At 38.1% G+C, this 17304-nt stretch overlaps 1 protein-coding gene across 5 annotated transcripts in view; it reads left to right on the forward strand.

Annotated features, from left to right (window-relative positions):
* Positions 1–17304, forward strand: part of NRXN3 (neurexin 3) — a 1627094-nt gene that overhangs the window by 1471366 nt on the left and 138424 nt on the right. For 3 of the 5 annotated variants that reach the window (XM_064486155.1, XM_064486156.1, XM_064486158.1), the window contains 2 exons: positions 9782–9871; positions 15011–15318. In XM_064486155.1, the coding sequence (XP_064342225.1) occupies positions 9782–9871; positions 15011–15318 (398 nt within the window). The remainder of the gene's footprint in view (positions 1–9781; positions 9872–15010; positions 15319–17304) is intronic. The other 2 variants (XM_064486157.1, XM_064486160.1) reach the window with 1 other exon arrangement.

A 17304-nucleotide genomic window follows, 5' to 3' on the forward strand; every position in this document is an offset into this window, starting at 1 on the left:
AAGACAAAAAGAGAGAGGTCCCAAATTAGTAAAATCAGAAATGAAAAAGAAGTTACAACTGACACCACAGTGATACAGAGGATCATAAGGGGCTACTATGAGCAACTATATGCCAACAAAATGGAGTTAGTTAATTGTGTTTTAAAAAATTAAATGTCCATTTAAAATTTTTCTAATCTTTGTTTTTGTCATTTCCTCTTGGATGCTCTCAAATACTTTATCTGCCTTTGGTACAGGGTATTTATGATATGTTAGTTTCATTTATAAAATGTGTTTTGTTTGCATAGGCTATGTTCTCTCTTTCTTTTCTTCCTTTTTTTTTTATTAACAAAATCAGTTATGTTATAAAAACAGCCCCATCCTGATCTTTACATTAGACATTTTCTCTGAGCTGAATTCATTGTTGTTTATCATTATACTTTGTTTGTAGCCAGATTTGAGGCCATGCTGCAGTTCTCACAAACAAATCAATTTGAATTAATTTGCCAAGTAGAGTTAACAAGGTAGTGTGTGAATTCAAGATATAGTACACTGACTGTATTCCCTCGGGTTATTACTTCACTGGGAAAATTCTGATTCTTGTACCATATTGTAGTAGTGTATACCTGACCTTTGAATCTTGCAGTAAATGATGCGTGGCTGCCAACTGGTTCATTTTTTGAAAAGCCTTGGAAATGCCATGTAACCAAGCAAATAGGAGTATAGACAATTCTTTAATTAATACCTTTGTAGGGGGAGGGTGTCTTCAAGATCTACACTGTCTGATGCTTGCCCATGCTAGGAGTCCTGTTTCTAAGGATGTTCTAAGTGAAAGTTTGAGAAACATTAAAACAGGGAAAATATATCTCTTAGATGATCTTTGAGGTCACCTCAACCTTAAAACTGTAGTCTCCTCTTGAAATAATAAACTTCAAGTTCTAATGAATGGTACTCCCAGAAGCTGCTTTGTAATTATGAAGCACAAAAAAACATTTGCTTAAGAGAGACCTCCGTGGTTATGTGGCCTCTCCCTCACCCTCACCCCTCCACACCCTCATGTGTTCACCTGTCCCCAACAAGTTCTCTAGCTTGGAGAATTTTTTTCCGACTGGAAAGGCTATGGTAAACAAATAGGGAAAGTAGTCCTCCTAAAAGCTGAGGAAATGGTACTAGAGTTCCTCCAAGGAGCTCAAATCTCTGGATCTTGGATGAGTAATGTCTCAGGATGCTAAAGAAATTTGAACTCCAAGCCCCTGTGAATGTTCATTCAGGAACAATGATGGGAGTCAATCAGAATAGAAAATTAGTTTGAGAAAAGTATCCTAAATTTTACATTGCATAAAAAGATGGACCTCTTAAATTTGGAACTGATACATACAAATTCTCAAGTGCTTTATTAGACAGATAAGTTGGTGTACATTTAACCATATTTAACAAAGACTCTGGTGATGGCATGGGCTTTTCAAAGCAAGTCTTATCAAAATAGTCTAAATTCCCTTTGGATAGCATTAGCAAATTGGCCAACAAGAAGTATGTTATAATGTAGAGCATCTTCATTTCCCTGAAAAAAGTATAATGTAAGGAGACCTAGAACAGCATCTTAAGGAGAACTGCTTCTGGTTGAACTGAAACAGCCAGATTAAACTCCCTACTTACTCTGTGTCTATTGCTGTGTAACAAATTACCCTGAAACTTAGTGGCTCAAAACAGCAAGCTTTCGTTATCTCACTGTTTCTGTAGGTCAGGATTTGGTAGCAGCCAAGTTGAGTGGTTCTGTATACAAGTGTCTGATGAGCTGAAGTTAAGATATCGACAAGGGCTGAAGTCATCTCAAGGCTTACCTATCCCTGGAGGATCTGGTGGCTTTAGTTCCTTGACATGTGGGTGTCTTCATAGGGCTTCTGAAGTATCCTCATGACTCAGCACTGGTTCCCCAGAATGAGCCATGACAGAGAGAGAGGGAGGAAGTCACAGTGCCTTTTCCGATGTAGTCTCTAAAAGTCACACATCGTCAATTCCACCATGTCCTATTCTTTAGAATTGAGTCACCAGGTCCAGCCCACCTGTAAGAGAATCAAGCTCCACCTCTTACAGAGAAGAGTTTCAAAGAATTTGTAAATATTTTAAAGCCACCACATAATCCTCCTATTCTGTAAATTCTTCAGGGTCTGAAATGAGTGCTCAAAAACTATGCTTATCAAACTTGTGAGGAGACACAAAACTGCTACAAGACACGAAAGACCTAGAGTTAAACATTTTCTTCTCAGGTTGGAATGCTGTTATGAAACAAAAAAGAATAAATTTAATGGGTTGTAATTAAAGTCCTACTTTGCAGTTCATGAAGCATATTGCATGAGTGCAAGATGGCACAAACTTCTGGAAGCAATTTAATTGGAAACTTTCTTGGGCTTGAGTTGTAAACAAGCCTAATATATGACTGTGCTGAAGTATGGTTGTTTAAACAACTGTTGTAAACCAGTGTATTCATCAGGTCAAGGGTGGGGGCTATGTGATCCAGTGACTGTTGTTTTTAGATCCTTTGGGAACCATATATTCATTTGTAGGCATGAGGTTCAAGGTTAGTCTAGAAGAACTATAATTTATAAACACCAGAGATTCCCTAAGATCTAAATTTATCATGGCCTCAGAGATGCTGCTATTGGTGTGACTTTCCTATTCACGAGGATGAAAATGTTCCTAACTGTTGTCTATTGAGGCTGTCCTTCCAAACCTCCTGTCTGTCCTCTGAGCTGTGTAGGGACATGGCGCATGTGTATTTGAATGAGCATATATATATTTTTTAAACCAAATATTCTAGCATTCTGGCTTTAAAACTTTGAGTTTGATGTTCTCTGCATGAGAGGAATGAAAGGAAATGGGACTGAGGGGTGGGTGGGAAGGAAGGCATTTAGAGAGAAATGAAAGAAAACAACAAGGCTAAGGAGGAACAGCGAGATCACACAGAGGGGAGGGATGCAGGAAGGAATGGGTCGTGGGACAGAGCGAACCCCAGGATGGCACTGCACCTTTTGCAACAGTGGACAAAATATGTGACAAAATGAAGGGCACTTGGGGGAATCTTGAAAGGATTTTAGGTCAAAAGGTTGAAGACCGAACAGTAAGGTTTTATGTTGAAAAAGAAACTTGAAAAGATTTGACACTAAAAATTGGGTAGTGAAGTACATCTTAGATTTGCCTTCTTTTTTGTTTAACCCTTCTGAATCAGGTACAATGATAGCAGTAACAACAATAGTAACAAGTCAAATACTGAGCACTCGTGTTGTACCACACCCCGTGCTAAGTGCTTCCCATAAACTTAGTTCTCAGGTAATTCTCACAGCCACCCTATGTTATTATACTTACAATTCTCGTTTGATAATATTATTAAAATTTCCATTTTATACATGGAGAAACTAAAGCTTAAAGACACACCAAGACGTAGATATACTTAACAAGTTAATCAGAAAGGAACTAGACAAAAATCTATACTGAAATTGACTAGCCTAGCTTCAGAGCGTATTTTGGAATAATTATAGGAGAAGAGTGACACCATTTGAGGAAGGAAAGCAAATTTTATAGTCAGTTTTGTTTTGTTAATTTATGGCATGTCATTTTGAAAATGAATCTTAAATAAAGAGTAACTGTTAGACCTACCATCAGGAGGAAAGCTCTAGTAGCTATCACTTAGAAATATTCTCTTAAACTCTGCAAGCAAATAAAAATACTGTGGTCACCTGGACCTTGTTTTATTAATCTTTCTGGGATTGAAAGTATCCTTAATGAATGAGGATTAAATAAAGAGAAAGCCCAGGAGCAATGAGCTTCAGGAAGAGAGTTGAAAATGGCTTCAAACTACAAAGAAAGGGTAGGGATTGGTGATCCATGTTCTAATTATTGCATCAGGGTAAGTGGTCTTTAGTATTATAACACCTCAGCCGAAACGGCACTTTGACTTAGATTTGGGATATGAAAGAGAAGTTCAATGTTAACATGTTTGCACACAAACTCACCTCAGCCAGCCTTGACAAAGGTCAAGCAAGAGGGCCACAGTCACTTGGACAACTGGACGCAGAGCACCAGGGTTACTTCTCTAGTACCGTCCTCGCTCTCATCCCCTGAGAGCTAAAATAAATACCAGACCCTCTCCATTCCCAGGCTCCTCCAACTTCCCATGGGCGCCTTGCGTGGATTATTGCATTTAATTTGTACAAAAATCTTGTGATGTAGGCATTGCTGTCTTCATGCATAGTTTTTGAGCAGATGAGGAAGCTGAGACATCTAGACTAAGAAAATTGTGCGAGTTCACAGAACTGGTAAATAGCGGAGCTAGGACTGCATCTCACGTTTGAAAGGTTCCACAGCCAATGCTCTTTTCGTTCGTGTCTGAGCCATCTTTGCTTAAACAGCTCAGCTCTCGAGCCTAGAGATGGTAGATCAATGTTATGAAATAGGAAGGAATTAATATGTCTGTCCACATGTATTTTCCATTCCTGAACACACCAAGAAGAAAGGAGGCAGTGTGCTTCATCAGCCCAGCCGTGCGTGCCTGGGTGACCCACGCTGCTTTCTAGGGGTAACATCTCATCACTTCAGAAAGGTGGTTCTCCCTGGTTCCTGGAACCACGTAAGTGAGTCTGGAAAAGCTCCCTTACTTAATAATGCCTTTGTGCTCTGAGTCTATTAATTTACTTCCCCAGCCGATCAGTTTTCTGCTCCAAGAGATTAATTTCTTTACCTTGGCACACTAAAGGATCAAGGCTCACAACATACAAATAGTTCTTTTTTTCTTCAGCCCCAAAGGTGTGTTGTGAGGATTAATGAAGTGATGCTTATAATTGCATTTTGAGCTCCTTGATCGAAAGGCACCTTATAAATACAGGATATTAATTCTTTGTTGAGGTCCATCCATCACTTACAAGTGTCTGAACATTCTAGATACCCTTTGGGTAACACAACACCCCACTTTTTGACTCTAAGAGAGTTCATCTGGGTCAACACCAGGAACAAGACCAGAGCCGAGCTCGGAGAGTCTCCCCAGTTCCTTGTCTTTAGTGTCTGATGTTTGCTTCGAAACTCACCAAGTGTTCTTTGGGGAGAGAGACATTCTAAGAACCTCTGAAATGCCCTACTCCTTGATCCTACCCACATCAATTTTCTTTTGCCTCTGGCTCTAATATGTAGTATTCATTCCCTGACTGTTCATTAGACCCGCAGTCTCATTTTTTAGTGTCAACAAAGCAATAAAGAAAACTTTTCCTTCCTTTATTCCAAGACTCAAAACAAAACGCAAAAAAATACCTCTGGCATTAATTTTGCACAGATGAATGTTGCTACAATATTCCTATTAGCATATCCATGTGCTTGACTACATTTCAGGTGGTATTAACAGTCTACCTGCAAGAAAGCATTTTCTGCCAACCCGGTGCAAATTGCCAGAACCTTTAAGCAACTCTTCCTCGGCTTAGCAACAGTACATCATCATTAACTGTGGCTGGACCAAGAAATCACATTTGTCAATGCCTGAATTGCTCTTTTCCTTTCAGTGGTTTTAGAAACCCACTTCGTTTTGGAAATGGGGTTAGCTGAGTATATTTTAGAAAATACAGAAATATAAAAAGCAGCAACCAGGAGATTTAGAAGATATGCAGGATGCTTCATTTTCTATGGTCAGTTAATCTTTGGATGAAAACCTTTGTGGGACCAAATGTAATATGGTTCATCTTTTGAATGAAGGCCTGGAAACGTTCTGAGACTGTGAAAGCACCCCACGGAATAAGTGTGCTTCCTTTTGATTATTAAGGAAGAGTTGAATTATATCAGTAAAAATCGTTCAAATAAAGTAGGTTTTTATATCCCAGGTTCTGTGTATACTCTACCTCTTAATGTCTTATACCTGGTCGTCTGGTGAATCGGGAAGTGGGAAACCGAGGCTAAGTGACCTACACAAGGCCACATAAGCTTCTAAAGTTGAAACTCGAAGCCAGCTTTGTCTCCAGAGCCCATGGCCATAGCTCCTACGCTGTACTGATTATTGGTTTAGGAAAATTAGTATAGCTTCTAATGAATAGGATCTATGTTTGGACCAATAGAGTATAAAAATGATATTGTAAAAGTTACTTTCTGAGCTAGACAAGAGTTCTCTCTGTCTTTAAGCTCTACAACTGAAACAGTTTTTACTTCTTTGGGGCCATGAACCAGTTTCAACTTTACATCTTTGGGACCTTAAGGAGGGACTGATGTATTGGGAAATTATTCAAGGGTCAGCTTGCTTTCTTTGTCTTATCTTCCTCTGTTCTCTTTTCCTTTCATCCTAAGCGGTTTAACCCAAATGTAGTAAGTGTGTGCTATTTCTGCATAAAGGTTGGAGCCATGGGTATGAACCAGTTGGGCCTTAATAGTTTCACATCAGAGCTCTCTGCTCTCCACACTGCTGTAATTCAACAGTGCATGTTGTAGGTGTCTCCGGAAGCTGAAATATTTGATAATAGAACCAATACTACAAAAGCAAATGACAATAAGAGGCCAATTGTATAAAAAAAAAAAAAGGAGTAGATGGAGATATACACACACACCCCTAACTTTTATTTTAAATAGAATAAAATATGACTAATGTTTTTTTTCCAAAATTCAGTTCCATGTAGGTGAGTGTCTGATCCACATAAGTAATTTAAGGATCTCCTAGTGCAATTTAAAGGTTTCTCAGTGTGCTTGAGAACTGCAGTCATTACATTTTTTGGTCTAATTAGTAATGCACATACGCCTCTTTTTAATGACATTATGACATTACTATTCATAAGGCCATTCTTTTTTGAGGATAGCATCACTTTGTGTTGAAGAATTGATTTTAGTCTTTGTTTAAATTTTCATATTGGTTGCTATATGAAATGTACAACTAAATGTCAGTGAGGATTTCATATGAATGTATATGAATTTGTCGAGGCTTGTTCAGCTTTCAGAGTAGTCCCTGTGTATGAATTCTTATATTTAGAATGTTGTTTGCTCTTCAGTCAGTCTAGCAAATGGGGCTCGGGGCAAATGAACTCATTCTCATGCACATGTTTCTAAAACATTTCTCACTAATGTTTGAGATAAATTAAAATAAAAACCAACAAGAACATGAAAAGAGACTAAGAACAATGTTAATGTGGCCATTTAAACCGATTTGGTTTTCCAAAAGACCTTCCATCTCTCACGACTCTTAACAGTATGCAAGATTGCTATCCCTAGTGCCAGATACTATGAATCTGGTGTGGAAAACTTAAAACTTCTTTCTAAATGTCTTTAAAGCTGAGATGGAGAAGAATGACTCTCTCTCTTTCACTGTCAGAAAGGTCTAAGGTTGAATCATGGCTATGCTGTCCTCCCAACAAACATATCACTTACTGATTATCCAACATAGCTTCTTATTTTTCTAGCCTATACCATGTTCCAAAATGAATTTCTATGGAGCTTTATGATTGACAGAGAGTGGATGGGGAAGAGGGGTGCTTAGGAGGACCAAGACCCCTCTGTTTGTGGAAGAAGTAAATCAGTGTAGCTTCTTCATTAAGTTGGTGCATACAGAATTATCAGTTTGGACTTCTGAGTGTTACTAAAAATATTTAGCTTTCTATTTGCTATTGACTTCGATAATCCATTCTGCAGTGAGTGGAACAAAGGTCATTACTATATTTAATATTGGAACCAGTGACAGTTACAGAAAGCCCAAAGTAATAGAATACAGTCAAGGTGAATCTGGCATAACCCATTTGCTATTTCTCAATTTCTCAGTATGTTGTTGTGACTGAAACTTGAGAGAGGTCAGAGCTTACGAAGACGGATGACATCCCTTGCGATACCCGTCTCCTGTAGGGTAAGATTAAGAGTCATAGGTATAGGTTCTTTGCGGAAAAGTGCATGTTCCTTTTTTTATTAGGATGTGTGAGCATGTGGCCAACGGTATTTTGGATTACTAGAATCCAGTGCACCCAGATCTACCAGGATGATCATTAGCATGATCCCTGATTGGTATTTGCATTAACAGGTAAAACTAAACTCTTTCACCATGGGCTTATTGAAACACTGGGAAGTTAAGAGGCCTTTCCGGTTTTTTGTCTGTTTGTTTGTTTTTCTCCTAGTCTGCACCCTCCCTTTTTTGTTTCTGTGAGAAATAGGACTTTGAGGAAAACTTTAAATTCTATACTGCTGTCCAGAATTGTTAATTGTTCTTTCCATTCATTGCCCATTATCCTTTGATATGTTAATGTAGTATGCTTTCTGCCGGCCAGACAGGGTCCCGTAATGCAGTCTGGAAACAGAGCCATAGCTGCTTCTCTTCATGAGTTTTTTGTTTGTTTTTATTTCTGGGTAGTGAGAATACTGAGTCAGCTTCTTAGAATAACTCGTTCAAAGGGGAAATCCATGAGGACTCTCTGAAGTATCTTGCGGTATTGCCACCCCTTTCCCGTGCTACCCCTCACGGAAGGCAGGGGCTAGTCCAGTCACCTGTGGGGCCTTCCCTCGGATGGGGGTGCCAGGACAAGCTTCTACTCACCTGGTGCTTTTCTCTTCAACCCTCACCCTGTCTCTGGCTTTTAGACTTCTTTAAAAATAGTTTCTAAGCCACTCTGTTCTGAGATTTTTATTTCACTTTTAATGTTGATAATTTGGATTGTGCTTCCCTGTATTCCAGTACTGTAGGACTATGAGTCAAAAGGAACTTAGAATCCACCAGCTTCTACTTGATCGCTTTGAGGCTGGTTAACAAGACAGAATGGTTCCCAAAGCATGGCTTTATTATTTTGTGGTCTGAAGCATATTCATTAGGGTGTATCTCCACAACACCACTCTCCAAGTCTGTCCTAATTAGACAAACCATCCGAGGGTGGTAACAACATTTAAGGAAGGAAGACAGGGGCATGCTAACAGTTAAAAGCATTATATTTGAGCCTTGAAACTAATTAGATATTTCATGCTTGGAAGAAGTATCCCTAACAGGCTTTCTGAATGGATGCTCATTCGGGAAAGACCTCATTAGGAAGGAAAGAGAGACTGAGTAAACATACAAAACCTGTGTCTATTAATGGTAATAAAATATAGTTGCTCAAGAAGTCTGAATGTGCTGTATCTGTATATTTCTAGCTGCTTTTATTTACAGATATTTACTTTGGGGTTCCTTTGATTTTAAACTGTGGGAAGAAAATCTGGACAAAAGGATAGAGATAACAAGAGTTATCTGTAATGTTATACCTATTTTGCATAGGTGATGGGATGCCTGGGCCCCCTTTGTGGAATAAGAAGATTCCTTTGGCCATCAAGGCTTAAGTTGCTTTCTTTGGCTTTTCTCTGCTGGAAGGTAGAGAAGTTACAAACCCCTGAAAGGAGACTGAGGATGTGCATGGCCCCGTGGAGTGAGGATGCAGTAGAGTGAGTGTGGAACATGCATGACTTAAGACACTGAGAGTCCCCTACCTCATTATGAAACTCACCTGATACTCACAAGTCAAGGGGACCCTTGTTCCTCCATTGACCCAATCAAAGTGTGGCTGGAATGAGATGGAGAAGAGTGAAGGTAAACCCAACCTCTGACCGATTCTCGTCTCAAGCCACGTTTCCGAAACGTGATGGAGCACTGCATAGCTAAGACTAACCTGACCTCAAACCTGTCGACCAAGGGCAGAGTGACTTCGACTCCACCTCCACTAAAGATAAATTGATCTCTATCTCTAAAAACTTCATAAAACACACCCAAAATCTAGGATGTTTTTTTAATGACTTATTGACTTTTCAGATTGTTCTTTAAGCTGTTTTTTAAACTTTAAAGGCAACACTGATAATGAACGCTTCCAAATGGTAAAACAGAAAATCCCCTTCAAATATAACCGGCCCGTAGAGGAGTGGCTGCAGGAAAAAGGTAACTGTCGTTAAAACTTTCATTTTAAAATCATTTGATTCTAAACCCTCATTTTTAAAGCCTGCAAATAAATGTTCCTTAAATGATAATCGCCTGCTGCATAAATGACTGTTTTAATTTTCATTATAATTTGTGTCAGCTTCCACCTGCCATATGTTGATAAATCATGCTATAATACATTGCCATTAAAATACAGTTAAAGGGACTAACATCTAGCTTTCTATCAGCATGACAACCACAAACAAGAAATTCCAGGAACCTTTAAAAAAGAAATGTATTATGGCAATTTAACCACTGCATGACATTATTTGTTAATTTGTTTTAAATTACCTCTTATACCAAAGCTTTCTAAAGAAATTTCAAAAAGCACTTTTTAAACTTACATCTTGAGACGGTTTTGGCTTTACTGTCTGTAGCATGGTTAACAACCACCACCAAAAAAATCATAGATGGACTCTTGTAACTTAAACTGCTTAAAACAAATATTATAAAGGGAGCAAAGCTTTTTTTCTTTTTAACATCTGTTTTTAAACGAGGAAAAAAATAAGAAAGATGAATTTTGCCTTTAGCCTTAAACTAACAGAGGCAAATATATTTCATATATTACTGACGGAAACTAAAAGAAATTAAACTCATTTTACACTTTGGTTGTGTGATCCCCTTGTGTGTTTGACATTTCTGCAACAAAAGTGTACGTGGTTAGGACAATGAGTTCGAAAAGGAAAGACTAATGGGAGGCAAAACCAGAAGTTTCTTATTTGCTGAAGAAAACAACCACTTTGTTAATAAAAGAGGGCGGCGGTTATACCTGCTGTTAGAATTTTCTGTGTGGCTCCTAGTCATTGGATGTAAACTATTACCTTTCAATGAACAAAATAACTCTCTCTTTAAGAAGCTATTTACTCTGTTTTTTGTTTTTTGTTTTTTTTTCTGAGCCAATATAAACTATACTTGTCTCAAGACTTTAAGTGAGTTTTTTAAATATATGGAGAATTGATGGAGTTATATATAAAAAGTAACGGGAGTATATTAATATGCAACTTAAAAAACAGAGGACAACTACAGTTTTAAGTGGCGTGAAAACATTCAGACCTTTAAACACGGAAAATCCTCACAGAATCTTAACTGTTTGCCCTGTTTTTAACGTGTGTGGTCTAATTAAAAATAAATTAAGAATAACTCTAAAAAGCAAATAATTTTGTCTAGTAATCACCAGCTCATAAAGTCCCTTTAACATTAAAGATGATGATTGCCTCACTTCTTAAAAAGGATAGGATGACTAGATGCATGTCTGAGTCTCATGTGCCTGAGAAAACTTTTTTGTTTCTTTCAACTTTCTGTTAATAATATTTTATTTTCCTCCATTGCCTTTCGAAGTCTAAGTTCAATGGCATGCCAGGCATTTTCATTTGTATAAATCATTATGAAGTTCGTAGTAGGCTTTCAGTTTTCCTTGCGATAGCATTGTTATCAGCCGGCTTTCATACAGAAGGATGCTTTCAAACACACAAGGAAACAAAGTCGAGTGGGTGGGACCGGGTCGGGGTGGTTCAGGTGGGAGGGAGGGAGGGAGGGAGGAATTCCAGCTTAACTGAATATGTGCATGTTTGTATATGCAAATAATATTGAAAAGAATTATTTGCACACTGGGAGTTTCCTCTCTTCTACATTGTTTTAACCAGAATTACTTTCTTGCTTCATTTAGGTAAGTAACATCTATTCGCTCTATTGCTTTACCTCTTCCTCTGTCCACCTGACTTGCCCTTCAAAAGAAATAGAAAGTGTATTCCAGAAGACCTTGTAGGGACAAGGAGTGGAAAAGGGTAAACCCAGAAAGATGATTAGGCAGAGGTATTTGGAAGTACTTGGGATGCCCCTGTGGGGTTATTTCTGTCATTGGAGAAGAGATCTGGGTCACAGCATTTCCAAGTCTGTTTTCTGACTCTGTCTACTATTGACTGTCTGACCTGAGACAATCCACTTAACCTCTTTATATCTCAGATTTCCCATCTGAGGAGAGGAGAAATAATACTGCCTATTCCCCAAGGGTGTTCTGAGGTTTAATTAATTAGTCTTTGTGCAACACTGACTGGAGACGTGCAAAGATTTAAGCAGTATGTGAACTTGGTGTCCAATTGAGGTAACAATTAATGACTTCCAAGAGGATGGGCACCCAAAACAAAACACAAAGTCACCTGCTACGAATCCTGTACTAGAGCTATAACCAAATTTTGTATTATTGATGCTAGAACAATGATCAGATTGAGATATAGAGATACAGATACAATCATGGTCTCTCCTTATAAAAAATACAGTTGCTTGTAATGAGTCTCGATAAGGAGATCTGGAATTGATTTTGAGGAATTTGGGCAAATGATACAACTTCCTCCGCTCAGTCCCTTACATCCTTCAGTAGGGAGATGATAGCGATGGTTGTTTCTCACTTACTCACTTACTCCTGCTTACCTGAGAGAGAAGTTGATCAGAGGAACAGATGGCAGGAGACTTGAATAGCTCACTATTCCTTTAGTGCCTGCCAGCTATTAACCACCTAATCTAAGGTACAGAGGGCTAAGAAAGGGTTTTGAAACAGAAGAAAGACCGATCTAGCCAGAATAAACCATGAAACAGACAAGCAAACAAAAATTCAATTACTTCAGTGGTTTAATCTTCTAGCCCAGGAAACATATCTTGCCTTTCTCCATTCTTGGATCAGTCTTGAACAAGCAAAGATCACTTTTTGGAGTGAACTGTGGCTAGAATAAAGGAAATCCATCATTTCTAGCCAGTGTATTTCATTCAACTTTGCATTTCAATTCTCTGACCTTTTTATTTGTAAGCATTAAAAGAATAGCATCACTAAGAAAATAAGATGAAGATACCATTATAGGTGTGAAGTACTTTTGGAAATATTAGAAATATAAAATCTTCTACCTATAATCCGTTATAACCATTAACTGATCATCAGTGTTGGACTGTATACAAAAAAAGGAAAGGAACAAATGTTATGGTTGGTTAACTGTTATGTGAATGGGAGGGATAGCCAGGCATTGGGGCTCTCTTACCTAAGGTACTGAATTTTAGCCCTAGAGATTTCCTATTAGGCAATTTCTTACTATGTAAAGCCACTCCAAACACCTATGCAAGGCTGAGTGCATATTTATTCTCCCCTTCCATTGTGGCATTTCTTTTGTAGTAAGCTTGGGCTCCCAGGAAAAGCTACTGTCAAAAAATAAACAGTAAAGGGGTATGTGCTCCAGGCCATTACCCGGTGTCACCGTGCACTGAACTTTCTGCTGCATCTTATGTGAGAAATGAGAAGCCAAAGGATAGACCATGATGCAAGTGCACTGGGCACTGCAGGACTTGGTGGGGAAATAATGGAAATCTAGTAGATCTGTCTGATTGGACCCTTAGGATCTGGGCAATTCTCTTATCACTAAGGCCAGTAGATTCCATTTCCATACTCCAGGAATTTTTATAGAGATCGTTTTCACTATAACAAAATTATCTGGCCAATTCTCCACACTGTAGTGTTTTACATTTTCCAAAGGGGTGTTATTTATAAATCCTTCTTGACTAACATACCCTTTAGAGTCATTCAGTGAGTCAAGTTGGCTCTTGTACAAAGAGTTGCCTCTGAGCAGATGCAGTTTCCCTTCTCTGCCTCTTCCATTCCAACCCTTTTTTATACGTTAAGAAAGGATTCCACATTATATACCAGAAATTCAAGGATAGCTAATCATTGTGTAGACTTAAAGGCCATGTAATGGTGGTAGAGGTTTAGAGCCCAAACATCACAGTATGCTTTTATTCATGTTAGAGATTGTAGAGCAAAAACCTCCATCTTTTAAAAATAGACTTCCTTTTATTAAACAGGCAATTATAACAGAACATTGATCCCAGTCATTTATAGCTAAAATAATTCGGATGATTAGATTAAGAATGAATGAAGCATTTTCTGATCACTGGCTAAGAATGGAGAAAAAGTCAAAAAGGATATATTTAATTTCATTAAAAATATTTTTTCATCCTTCTCTGAATGGAAACGCTGAAGGAAATAATCTGGAGAAGTAATAGCACAGAAGGCCTTATTCTTAAAAAGCTATTCAGAGTTTTTTAAAAGTAGAAATAGTTGGGGGGAAGATAAGTTGAGTTACACCATTCTAAGCTCTATCCTGCCATGATTTTTTTCTGATAGTTTTCTGTCCACAAAAGCATAAATTGTACCCAAATGGGAACTTCAAATAAGGTGAGCTACTATTTTCTTTAATCTATTAACATACTTTAATATCATTTAAGCAGTTTCATGTGTTACTTTTTTCCTTAGCACTACCTCCCCCCCCTTAAAATTCATTGATTTTGAATGACATCTTTTTTCTTCCCCTCTCCCCAACTGACACTATCAATGCCTCCTTATTTTCCGCATCTCAGAGATTTAGTTGTGTGATGTCATCTCCCCTCCCCCAAATTATAAAGATAGGAAATGATCTGTCATGATATTTGTCTAATAGCAAGTATGGATAGAATAGTATGAATTAGGAAGATTTCTACGAAATGAGGTATTTGATGACTAAAATGTTTACTTTTATAAATGTACAATGAATCCAAGTCTCTTAACTGTAATCTAATTTCAGTTAATTTAACTGAATTATCAGACCTAGTTTTTTAATTCAGTGTTCTGAGTTACCTCACTGAGTTTTGATTTGCCATATATAATCCTTTTTAGTTTTCATCATGTCACTTTGTAGGTTAAAAAATCAGTACAATAGGTGTTGATGATTTGTTATTGTCATCACCTGATTTCAGGTTTTTCTTTCTCTCATCCACAACTGCATACCCAAGAAGACTACAATACTGCTCATCACTGAACCAAGATTTCTCCTGCCTCATGATAAAGAAATTAGTGAACAAATACTCAATTATTCAGGTTATCTAGGGTTTTCAGCTAGGCAGTGGAAGAGATAAACATAGTGAAATGTTACTTGCCAATGTTTGTATTGAATTTTTGTTATCCAATTTCTTCCCCTTCAATTGCTCAAGGAAACATGTTTTGATTGCCTGGTCCATTCAGACCAGGTAAGGCAAACAGAAAAAAATGTACGGGAATAATAATGTTTCCTCCACCCAACCCACTAGGCCGGCAGTTAACCATCTTCAACACCCAGGCGCAAATAGCCATCGGTGGAAAGGATAAAGGACGTCTCTTCCAAGGCCAGCTTTCTGGGCTCTATTATGATGGTTTGAAAGTACTGAACATGGCAGCTGAGAACAACCCCAATATTAAAATCAATGGAAGTGTTCGGCTGGTGGGAGAAGTCCCATCAATCTTGGGAACAACACAGACGACCTCCATGCCACCAGAAATGTCTACCACCGTCATGGAAACCACCACTACAATGGCCACTACCACAACTCGTAAGAACCGCTCTACAGCCAGCATTCAGGTAAGTTTTTCTCCAAAAATTAATTGATTCTGCATCTTTGTCTTTGAGACATTGCTATCATGATGAGTGTTGCTATGTAGCTAAAGAGTCTGAATTACTATGTTTATAGGAAGGATACCCACAGATGATGCTCATAGTAATAAGACCCAGGAATAGAGCAAGACAAAGTCATTGTTACAGAAGTGAGAAAAGTCTTGTGTGCACTCATGGATTATTATTCCTATCATGTTCCTATCATAGTCATCCCTGAAATGGTAAAGCTGTTATTCAAAATGAGCAATGGACAACGTTTTCACTATGAAATACTCCTCATTTTATTACCTTTTTTTTCAATAGCAGAAAGGGAAAGAGCGGAAAGGAAAATTTGTTACCAGCAGAAGACTTTATCCTAATTCAGTGCTATTCGCATGGCTTTGCTGGGACATGAATTGTTCATTTTTCAGGCCAATGGGTAGCATTAAATTAAGGGCAATTGAAGCTAGAGGTTCAACTAATCCTTATAAAATGCAGTATCTGTTTTTGATATTAAGTGTTGATTAATATCTCATTATTTTTTGTCCACTTTGTTTCTTTTATATTTGAGCAAGATCCTAATTACATTAGAAAATGTGAAGGTGTGAGTTTAGCTATGTAGGGAGTCCTTAATTTTGTGGTAACGTTTTTGTTTTGTCACCTAAAAGTAATTATACCCAAGCTAAAGCTTAATGCTTTGCTGACTTCCTTGGCATTTCATAAATCTAGTTAGTAGCGGGTAGAAGGTTAATCGAGTTATTAGCCCTCAATACTCTGGCAAAAAAATAAGACATTTCAATGGCTTGTGGGGAAATGACCCCTAGCCTAGTTAGTGTTAGTAGAAGATTCAGTAGATCAGTACTTGTCCTTTGTTTCTCAGTTTTAAGACATTATCCAGGGGTTCAGTTGAGTCTTTGACATCTCCCTTCTGTTGACTTCAGTGGTCATTGTTAAAGTCAATAATCAATTAAAGCCCTTAACGTGTTCCCGTTCTTGTGAATTAAGATTACGTGAGTTAGGTAGAGGTAAAAGTGTTGTCTTTTCCCTTTTCTTTGAGCAGAAATATCCAGACACCTCCTTACGTGACTCCACAGGGACAATTTGAAGCAGATGCACTGATGATGTTATCAGGCCAATTTTAGGAGTTTTAGAAAAGCTACTAAGAACCTGGCTACTTAGCAGTCTTGCAGTCGCATGTGCTGTTACATGCATACCTATACAAGTGCTCCCCAAAAATAGCTTCTTCTCTCCTGATATTAAAGCAATAACTCCTGACACTTCACTATACTCGCTGAAAAGAAGATAAAAGGCAATATGTATTTCTATTATGACTCTCTACAGCTCAAGCGCAGATCTGTTTATTGTTGGTGAAAGGATAGTTCTGTCTGCACAGGTCTTGGCAGACTTGTTCTGTTTCTGTCAGAATACATTCCACTAACTCTGTGGGAAGCAGAGGAGCAAATGGCTTTTTCCTCATAGGAAAGGATGGTCTTGTAGTCTTTTCAAGGCCAAATTTTTACTGACCTCAGAAGGATTTACTGCTACATGGGGATCCAGGGACTAAGCCACAGTAATTATCGGTTTTTGGCTTTCCCTCCTGCAGCAAATACATAAATGGGAGCAGACTGGGTGAGTCTTTGCACAAACTAAGAGAGCCAGAGTAGGACACACGGTTCAAAAGCCTTGTTAGTGATTGTGACTCTAAACATCACAGAACCTGGTGTCATTTTAGAGGACAACAGCTGTGGACAGCTAGAGAATACCCTCTTTAACAGCCTCCTTTCTGGTGTTCCCTTTTTTTTTTCAGTTCAGTAATAATTGGATTATGTCTATATGTCTTTCCTTTTGCTTCCACAGACAAGGCTGTAAAAATGAGTTATAAATCTGTTCATGCTCTTTGTTTTTAAGGGTGTGTATATATGTGTGTGTGTGTGTATATATATATATATATATATATATATATATATATATATA

Source organism: Camelus dromedarius, chromosome 5 (assembly GCF_036321535.1).
Source record: "Camelus dromedarius isolate mCamDro1 chromosome 5, mCamDro1.pat, whole genome shotgun sequence".
Classification (NCBI taxonomy): Eukaryota; Metazoa; Chordata; class Mammalia; order Artiodactyla; family Camelidae; genus Camelus; species Camelus dromedarius.